General features: G+C 51.6%; 2 protein-coding genes across 2 annotated transcripts; both read left to right on the forward strand.

Moving 5' to 3' along the window:
* The first annotated feature begins 820 nt into the window (after nt 1-820).
* Nucleotides 821-7,341, forward strand: CDSN (corneodesmosin). Its single transcript, XM_032338075.1, has 2 exons — nt 821-1,034; nt 2,936-7,341. The coding sequence occupies exons 1-2, from the start codon at nt 950-952 to the stop codon at nt 4,417-4,419; spliced, it is 1,569 nt and encodes a 522-aa protein (XP_032193966.1). The 5' UTR covers nt 821-949; the 3' UTR covers nt 4,420-7,341.
* Nucleotides 7,342-7,649: 308 nt separating this feature from the next.
* Nucleotides 7,650-9,231, forward strand: C4H6orf15 (chromosome 4 C6orf15 homolog). Its single transcript, XM_032338129.1, has 2 exons — nt 7,650-7,957; nt 8,167-9,231. The coding sequence occupies exons 1-2, from the start codon at nt 7,756-7,758 to the stop codon at nt 8,985-8,987; spliced, it is 1,023 nt and encodes a 340-aa protein (XP_032194020.1). The 5' UTR covers nt 7,650-7,755; the 3' UTR covers nt 8,988-9,231.
* The last annotated feature ends 719 nt before the right edge of the window (nt 9,232-9,950 follow it).

Below are 9,950 nucleotides of genomic sequence, written 5' to 3' on the forward strand. Positions count from 1 at the left end.
GGGAGCCAGCTAATGGGCTGCAGGACTGTCACATTTCCAATTAGCCTCATTAGTCTCTGGCTCTGACTCCCACTGGAGTCAGGGTCACCAGCTGTTGGGGAGAGGCTATGAGTGGCCTGTGAGTAACCTCAGACCCAGCTACGGCAGGGGTTCCCAGCCCAGGTCTCTCCCCCAGCTGAGGCCCAGCACCCTTCAGACTACTCCAGAAGCCCCCAGAAGGGAGAGGTCAGGCAGCTGGTATTTGGAGTGCAGACTCCTAGCTGGCAAGAGGGGAAAGTCTCATTCATGGATGAAATATGTAAGAGGCATGTGGCAGGCATGAACGTGGGCAGTGACAATAGGGGGGCTCTGGGGAGTGGAGTGCAGACCCTTTGATCTGCAGGAGAAATGTGGGGACTGAGTGATGGATCCCAAGGAAAGGGGCAGATCCAGGGGCTGTGGGTGAGAAGCCAGGTGGCGGGGGGGGGGGGGGGGGGGAGGGGCGGTTCTGAGCAGGCACCTTGCTGTGGATGGGAAAGTTGAAGTGTCTGTGTCTGTGCATGGAAGGTGGGTGGGGAGAGGGACAGGCCAGCACAGGGGGAGGTGGGAGAGTGAGGAAGCCCATGATGGGCTTGTGGTGAGAGCGGCTGCCTGAGTGGGCAGAGGGCCTGGTTCCAGGTTAAGCAATGCATAGCCATGGGTAGGCCAGTCAGGTGGCAGGAAGGTGGGAATCATTAAGGGCCCTGTGGCCAGGGGTTCCCCCAGCCGAAGCCTCCCCTGCCGCTGAGTAGGCAGATGCCCTGACTGATTACTTCAGCTCCTCCTGGCCACACCAAGTTGCCCCGAGCACCTGCCCCTCCACCTCCCCACCCCTCCCCACAGTGACTCTTGCCCGGAGAATGTCCAGCCCTGGCATAAAGGCCCTGGGTGTCCACGAGCTGCTGTCAGTCAGAAGGCTGCACAGTCCAAGATGGGCTCCTCGCAGGCACCCCAGATGGGGCGTGTGGGAGGGCGAGGAATGATGGCACTGCTGCTGGCTGCGCTCCTCCTGCCAGGTAGGAGGCTGGGGGTCCCGGGAGCGGAGGCAGGCAGGGAGGGTTGGGGTAGAAGGATGCAGATAGCAGATCAGAGGAGACTGGCGGGATCTGGAGCTGCAGGTGCTGGCAGGTGGGAGGAATCGCCGTCCAGGGAGAAGCCAGGAGAGGACCCAGCAAGGGGAAAGGGCAGGAGCTCTGGAGTCTGAGGGCTACTCCTCACTGCCCTGTCACCCCAGGCAAGTTACTTGAGCTTCCTGAGCCACAGTTTCTGGAACTTTAAGACCAGGTTAATGGTAACAGCTAGCTCTAATCAGATCTCAGAGTCTCAAATTAAATAATGTATGTGACAAGTGCTTTGGAAATTAGAGGGTTATGAAAATGTTTGTGGTTGTTGTCATTGCTTTTGTCAATGATTAGAGCAGTAGAAGACGAAGACTTGATATTTAACAGGAATAATCATTACCATCTATAGAGTGTTCTTATGTGCCAGACATGATTCTAGCACTTTCCATGAGCACTTTCGATCTTTAGAAGAACCGTATGAGAGAGATTCATTATTCCCACTGTACGGGGAGGACACAGAGGCTTGGACAGGTCAAGAAACTGGCGAAAATCACAGCTTAGAAAGCAGTAAAGCCAGGATCCAAACTGGGGCTGTGCTGTGGACCAGTGGGTATTTGTGGAAAACCTGCCCCCGGCCTCCGGGGGCAGAAAGCAGGCTGTGTGCCTTGGGGCAAGGAGAAGGAGAGCAGGAACTCTCCATGATGAGTGCCGCCAGGTGAGGGGGGCTGCAGGCAGAGCTGGGTTTGGTATGGAAGTGGCCACAGAGAACTTCTCTTGGAGGAGAGAATGGGAACGTCACAAACTGAGGAGAAACTGCTCGTTGGGGGACAGATTCGACTTCTCCTAATGTATAAACTGATGCTCAGAGACTTTTAGTAACTTGCTGGCATGAAGCTTAGCGCACACTGCTTGGGACCTGAAGGCGGTGAGGTGGGGAGCAGAGGAACAACGGGGGTATGTTGAGCCCGGGGTTAGAAGCAAAGTCTTGGTTAAGGAAAGAAGTGGTTCCACATCTGCCAGGGATGAAAAGGTGGGAGCGTGGAGGGCGGGTGGGTGGGCATGGCTGATGGCTGGGTGGAGAGTGAGGGAAGCTGATAATGGTGGTGAGCCTCGGAGGCGGGTTTCATCCTCGTGCCCCTGGGCTGGGCCAGGACAGCACGGCTGGCTCAGGGTGCGGTGTCCTGTCACACTGTACCAGCAGGTTCTGAGGCGACAGTGGTGCCCCCACATCCTGGCCTCCACCTAGCTTTCCTGGCAGGGCCAGGACTGAGATGTGAACAGAACTCCCACCCTCTGCCCAAGCCTGGACTCTCCCCAGGAGGCTAGTGATGGAATCTCAGTCCTCAGACACCCTTGCCTTTACCTCAGTCCCTCTGCCACCGGCTTCCTCTTTTCTCAGTCTCTTTTGCTACTTTTCCTTTCCTTCCCGGCCAGCTGTTGTTTTGTCTTGTCTCCTCCTTCCATTTGATCCCTTAATCTCATCTGGGATGTCCCCCCCTTAGGATGTATGCCCCGTCTCGAGAAGTCTCAGTCTCCCCCACGCTCTGTTTCTTTGGGATCCTTTCTTTTGGAGCCATAAGCCCCTGCTACTCCTCCTTGCCCTCTTCTTCTAACACCTCCTCCTTTGGAGTCTCATTTTCTCTGTCCCTGCCCCCTTCCAGAACATTGAAATGGCCCTTCTACTGCCACCTCATTTTCCTTTACAGACAACAGTCAGTTCTCACTTCCTCTTCCACCCCAGACTCCCCCTGGGCTCCTCTCGGGAGAAATCAGAAGCAGATGACTGAGATGAGCTTGGAAGCTGAGGGAGGAAGCCAAGCCACTCTGGCCCTTAGTAACCACTCCTTCCTCCGCAGGGGCCTTGGCTAAGAGCATCGGGACCTTCTCAGACCCCTGCAAGGGTGCACGAATCACCTCCCCCGGCGACCCCTGTTTCACTGGGAAGAGTGGTTCCAGTAGCTTCAGTGGCCACAGTAGCTCCAGCAGTTCCAGCAGCTCCATTTCCAGTTCCAGTGGCTCCAGCAGTGGCTCTTCTGGTGGCCCCAGTGGTTCTGGTGGCTCCAGTGGTGGCGCCAGTGTCTCCAGTGTCGCCCAGGGTGGTTCTTCAGGATCTGCGTTATTTAAGCCAGGAACAGGGCATTCCCAGATCAGCTACTCCTCCGGATCCAGCTTCTCCCAGTCAGGAAGCAGCAGCTCCCAGTCAGGAAGCAGCAGCTCCCAATATGGAAGCAGCAGTTCCCAACCAGGATCTGGCTCGGCTCTACCAGTCAGTGATGGTTCTTCCCACTTAGGATCTTCCCAGTCTGGAGGCGGCTCAAGCTCATCTGTTTCCCAAAGCTCTTGGATATCCAGCAGCAATGGCCAAAGGGTCAACTCTAACTTACGCCCCTGTAATTCAGATGTCTCTGACTCTCCCTGCAGTGGGGGGCCTATTGTCTCCCACTCTGGCTCCTACATCTCCAGCTCCCACTCTGTGTCAGGAGGTCAAAGGCCAGTGGTGGTGGTGGTGGAACAGCACGGCTCTGGTGGCCCTGGAGGGGTCCAGGGTGCCCCCTGCAACAGTGGTGGCCTTCCAGGGAAGCCCTGCCCCCCAATCACCTCTGTAGACAAGTCTTACGGCAGCTATGAAGTGGTGGGTGGCTCTTCTGACAGTTATCTGGTCCCAGGCATGACCTACAGTGGGGGCAAAATCTACCCTGTGGGCTACTTCACCAAAGATAACCCCGTCAAAGGCTCTCCAGGTGTCCCTTCCTTTGCAGCTGGGCCCCCCATCTCTGAGGGCAAATACTTCTCCAGCAATCCCATCATCCCCAGCCACAGCTCTTCTAGTTCCAATGTCTACCAGTCGGGATCTTCCTCAGCCATTGTGTTCCAGCCAGTGGGCTCTGGTGGGGTCCAGCCCTGTGCAGTTGGCTCTAAGGGGCCCTGCTCCCTCTCGAGTTCTGGAGCCCACAGCAGTTCTAGCATTTCCAGTAGTTCATCCTTCCATCCCTGTGGTGGTGTTTCACAGGGGCCCTGCTCCCCACCTGGCCCTGGCTCCTTCAGCGGCACCTCCAGCTCCCAAGGCAATGGTAAAATCATCCTTCAGCCCTGTGGCAGCAAATCCAGCTCTTCTGGTCACCCTTGCATTTCTGTTTCCTCCTCTACATTGAGTGGGGGTCCTGATGGCTCTCCCCAACCTGATCCTTCAGCTGGTGCCAAGCCCTGTGGTCCCAGCAGCTCTGGAAAGCTCCCCTGCCGCTCCATCCGGGACATCTTGGCCCAAGTGAAGCCTCTGGGGCCCCAGCTAGCTGACCCTGAAGTTTTCCTACCCCAGGGAGAGTCACTTGACAGTCCATAAGTTAGCTTTTGCCTACATGCATGTGTGGGCATACACACGTATACACACACACACCGTCTCTCAGTTGGGAGAAGACCAGTGGCCCAGGCATGGGGTTAGCTCTGTGTGCCTCCTTCCCAAGAGAGTTGCTCTATTTCCTCCATTGCTCCAATATGGCAGACTCCCCTTATCGTCTCTTTTTTCTTCAACTCTCCAAATTGTAGACTCCAAATTCCTTTCCCCATTCTCTCCTACTGCTTAGATTCCCCTTATACTGCAGTGCCCTCTCTGCCAGATAACCATTCCCTAAAATTTTTTCTATCATTTATTTGAGATGGTACAATACATTAGCTAATCCTACCCATTCAGATTCCTGACTGGGAAACCCCTGAAATGTTCCATAGTAACTCTGGTTCCTGGAGAAGTCATCCCCCTTTTTACCTGTTTGCCAAAGAAAGCAAAGTCTAAACTGTTGCTTGAAAGCAATGACCACTTTTCACTGACCTCTCTTTGCCATCTGGTCAACCAAAATGGCACACCATGGGGTTCTCACACTCCCAATTCCATTCCCACCCTCCACTACAGAGCTCACCACACCCTCTGTGAGTTCCCAACACTCCTTTTTGCCTCTCAAGGTCTCCGTCTCAGTCCCCCGTCCTGGCTGCCACTTCCCTCAATGCTTAGACGCTTCCCTGTGTGAGGGAGACACCAGGATACCCTCAGACACTGGAGTAGGTTCCCTGCTCTCTCTGGACCCTGGACAGATGGTTCAATAAACTGTGTGAGCTAGATGCAGACTTTTGCCATCTTGGTGTCTTGGGTCTCATCTTAGGACCTACGTGACACTCTTCTGTACCTCTAGAAATACCCATGTCCCCCCATTTTCACTCATAAGTTGGAACAGTATTTCTCTTATACTTTATAGCTCCTCCCACAAAGGAGGAAAACAATAAATATTTGTTAAACTGAAAGCAGGGGTTGGTCTCCAAGATTCTTCCTCACATTTCTCTACTTTCTCATTGCTCCAGGAAACCCATTCTCTCTCCACTCCCCATTCATCTAGGGTCTTCCCCTCTCCCTGTATGGGGCCCTAATTATTCTCCTCCCCACCCCATGCAGGCTCCTTCTTCTCTAATTTGCCTCATTTACTAGATGCCATCCTCTCTAGGAATCTGGGCATTGATTTCCTGGGTTTCTGGGACCCTTGGAACCTTGGGAAAGCTGGAATACAACAACCAGATCAGATTCCTGGTGACTGGGTGGGAGGGATCCCAGGTTGGTGTTGTTCTGGGAACTAGGGGTGGAGAGAGAAAAAGAGAGAGGTTGGGAGCACGACAGGGAGTGCCGCCAAACATAGTGACTCAATTACATAAAAATGTACCTGCCCATAGCAGAACAGAGCCAAGTGTTCTCTCCACCTCCACACTCTAGCTGCCTCTGCTGCAGTTCTAATGAGATCTGTGGGAGGTGAGAGGGCAGAGCACTATAGTGGAGAAAGGGAGTTGTCTCCATGGGAGAAGATAGAGAAAGCAGAGGGTGGGGAGGCCCAGACAGCTGTGTTCTGGGGAGGCTGAGGCCAAGGAAGTTCTCTTACCCGAGAAAGGGGAGAATGGGCTATGTTTGTCCCTTTAGGAAGGACCTCACCCAAAGCACAGGCCACCTCTCAGAACCTCTGCTTACAAAGGAATTTATTCCTACCCTAGGATCTAATCCATTCCCTGCTGTTGAATGGTGTTAGCTGGTCCCAAATTTAGGGCTATTGTTGATCAGAAATGACCTGGCAGCTGAGCCAACCTGTAGGATTGACTGAAGACAGAGAAGGGCTGCAGAATAGTCCTGTCTTTATCATCATTGGTGAATCACACTTGGCCCAGCATCTGGCCCTGGACTGCTGCCAATGACACACATCAAGGCTCTTAGAGGTTCCATGAACCACAATTGTAGGAGGGATACAGACTCTGATGTGCGGATTCCTCTAGGTTCTGGTGTGGTCAAGGTCAAAAGCTTTTACAAATCTGGTGGATGTCACTCAAAAAGGACTTTGCCCTCCACTGGCCAGTTCCAAAGAGGAACTCCCTACTCACCCAGTAGCCAGCAATCAGGGGCTGAGGATGAGGATGGAAAAGGAAAATCTAACAGCTTATTTTAGACTTCATGTAATCAGGGATGCCTTGCCTGGGTATCTCCTGGAAGCAACAGAAAAAACAAAGGCATTTATACACTTTTTATTGTAAAAAATTCAAACATATTTACGAGTAAACAAAAGAATTAATGAATCCCTGTTCTCTCACAACTCAGCTTCAAAAATTATCAATTCATGGCCATTTGACTATAGCATTTAAACACCTTCCTCTACTGTGAGTTGGGAACATCTACTCCCTCTCAGTATTTCTTATATTCTGTATATCCATTTGACCATCTGTAGTAGACTGAATGCTGTCCTCCTCTACCTCCAAAGATGTCCACATCATCCCTGGAACCTGTGAATATGTTAGGTTACATAGCAAAGGGAAATTACGGTTGCAGATGGAATTAATGCTGTTAGCTGACCTTAGAGAGATTATCCTGAATTATTTGGGTGGGTCAATGTGTAATCATAAGGGTCTTTAAATGTGGAAGAGGGAAAAAGAAGAAAAGGTCAGAGTGGTGTAATGTAAGAAGAACCTTGGTTTTTGGCTTTGAATATGGAGGAAGGGGACCATGAGCCAAGGAAGGCAGGCCCCTAGAAGATGGAAAATGCAAGGAAATGGATTCTCCCCTAGAGCCTCTAGAAAGAAACACAACCCTGGTGACTCCTTGTTTTTAATCCAGTGAGAACTATGACAGACTTCTGATCTTCAAAATTGTAAGATAATAAACTTGTATTGTTGTAAGCTACTAAGTTTGTGACTATTTGTGACAGCAGTGGAAGGAAATTAGTACACCGTCATCTCTTAAGGATGGGAACCAGGTCTATTTCCTTACAGACAGGTCTCATTTAGGAGCAGCCTCTCCAATAGGGGAGGTACTTCTGCACTCCAGAACCCCTATAGGTTGCGTCAAGGTAAAGGAGCTATAGGGATGCATGAGAAAGTGGTGCTGGAAGAGAATGATCTGGATCCCAAAGAGAAAATGAAGAGAAGTAAGTGTTTCTATTGCTGAGAAGGAAATGAAGAGATTGGGACGCCAAAGGTGAAGGCCCTCCTATGCTTGTTGTAGGGAGCCAGGGCAGGGCAGGACTGGCAATCAGTGATGAGCTATGACCCAGCACACCGGGTCAGGAATGGGTGGGGAACTTGAGGAAAGGAACCAGGGACGGAAACACCCAGCCTTCCTGGGACATTCAAGTGGCACCTGTTGCCACAGATTGAATTAGGAATGAGAGTGGAATGTACAGACTTATTATCTGCACAACCACTGGCTCATCTTGTTTCTGTTGCCCACCCCCACCCCCAAGAGGATAAAGGGCTGGCTGCCTTGGCGCAGAGAGAGATGTTAGAGCTGAGCAAGATGCAGGGCTGCACAGTGGGGAGCAGTGTTCCTCTGGGCCTGATTCTTCTGACCTGTCTTCATCTTCCAGGTATGGAGGTTGTGCCCAACCCTTGCACAGGTAGAGACTGGGGGCCCCAGGGGAACTGGAATTGAGGGAAGGGGTAGAGGCAGGAGGGTCCCTTGGGTCCCTGGGGAAAATGAAGGGACTGGAAGCAAAGAGAATCCAGGAATCAGGAAAGGTGGGCATTGGAACCAAATATCCAGTCCATTTGCTGTCTCCTCTTTCCTTTTCCTCAGGCTTTTTTGCCCGAAGTATTGCTGCAGTGGAGGAGAAAGTTCTCCAACACTTGGGATCCAACTTGCATCTGCTTGAGCAACCTTCCTTGCCCAGCCACTCCAACTCTGAACTTCCTCAGCCCAAACCAGACCCTGGGCCAAATGATTTAACAAGGGTTCCTTTGAAGTACAATGCTTCTCCATTAGCTGGCTTCCAACCTGCAGGTGGTTCTGGGGTTCAGATATGGCCCCCAACTGGGGGGCTACCCTCCATGGATTCCTGGTCCTCTGAAGATCCTTGGCAGATAATGGCTGCTGCCACTGAGGACCACGTGAGGGAAGCGCTGCCTGAAAAATGGTCTTACCTTTCTGGTGCTGTTGCCCTCCCTCTAGGCAACAGTCCTTTGCCCGCAGCACCCTCTACACGCTCCACAGGCCCCATACCCAAGGCTTCACACCTCTACCAGGATTCCAAGTCTAGACAGTGGCTTCATTCTAATGTGCTGGGAGCCCAGAGAGAAATCCTTGTTCAACATCCTCTTAACAGGATTCGACAGCCATTTCTGCCTGGGCATCCCTGGGGAACCTTGAATCCAGATGTGTCCTGGGGAGGTGGAGGTCCTGGAACTGGATGGGGAACAAGGCCCATGCCACAGCCTGTGGGAATCTGGGGTATCAATAATCAATACCCAAGTACTATATGGGGGGATATTAACCGGTTTCCCGGAGGCAGCTGGGGGAATATTAACCGGTATCCAGGTACCAGCTGGGGGGATATTAACCTATATCCAGGAGGCAGCTGGGGGAATATCCACCTACGCCCAGGTATTAATAGGTATTAATAATCAGTTTCCTCCCAGAGTTCTCCGTCCTACTGGCTCTTCTTGGAACACTCCAGCTGGCTTTCTCAACCCCCCAAACCCTGGGTTACAGTGGGGTTAGGAGAATGACAGAGGGGAAAACCCTAAGTTGGAAATTGAAAGAATGCTGTGTGAGCTAAATGAAGATTCAGTGAGTGTGTTTTCTAGCATTCTCTCTACTTTTCACGGCCTCTCCTGCTTCCCCCCATGCCAATCTCTAATAAAACACAAGCAGTTATTAAATTTTTTCCTTTGTAGTGTTTTTGTTTCTGGGTGCAAAGTGAAGTGAGTTTTGTCCATCCCCATTCTCTAGCCACCCCTGTGGCTAGAGCCATCTCTGTAGGGTCTCTAGGAACTCTGTCCCCTATACTTTGAAAAAGATCAAAGCCCAGATGTGGTGGAACATCTGGGTGGAACATTGAGAGTGGAACTTTATGGTCTTACCCTAGCCAGGTGGGAGAGCTGGTTCCAGAACTGTCAGCAAGACCTGTTGAGATGGCACCTGTGACAGAAGGAAAGGATGAGATCCAAAAAGGTGGCCCTTCCCACCAAGGCCAAATGGGAAATTAATACCCTTTGATTCACAGAGGAACAGAGTCAGAGAAAGTCATTGTTTCTGCTTATATCTTCGTCTCCAAAATGCAAGCTTCTTGAAAACAGGGGACGCACTGATCTCCTCCCTTACACGCATCATTTGGTACATTGTGCCCTAGAGAACCAAGACTTTGAACATTTGTCGAATGAATAGTAGACCTCGATGAATGAAGAAAGTACAGGGAGAAAGTAAAGGGAAAGAAAAACAATCCTACTGCAGCTGTGTTTTACACTTTATTCCCAAGTGATGGCACAGTCTCTTCTTTTGGTCACATAGTCGTCTCTCTGCCACCCTTTTGTTTCCCTGGAGTTCAGTATCCTGCACAAAGTTGGAGTGAAGTGGGGAGGGTC

The sequence above is a fragment of the Mustela erminea genome, chromosome 4 (assembly GCF_009829155.1).
Source record: "Mustela erminea isolate mMusErm1 chromosome 4, mMusErm1.Pri, whole genome shotgun sequence".
NCBI classification, from domain to species: Eukaryota; Metazoa; Chordata; class Mammalia; order Carnivora; family Mustelidae; genus Mustela; species Mustela erminea.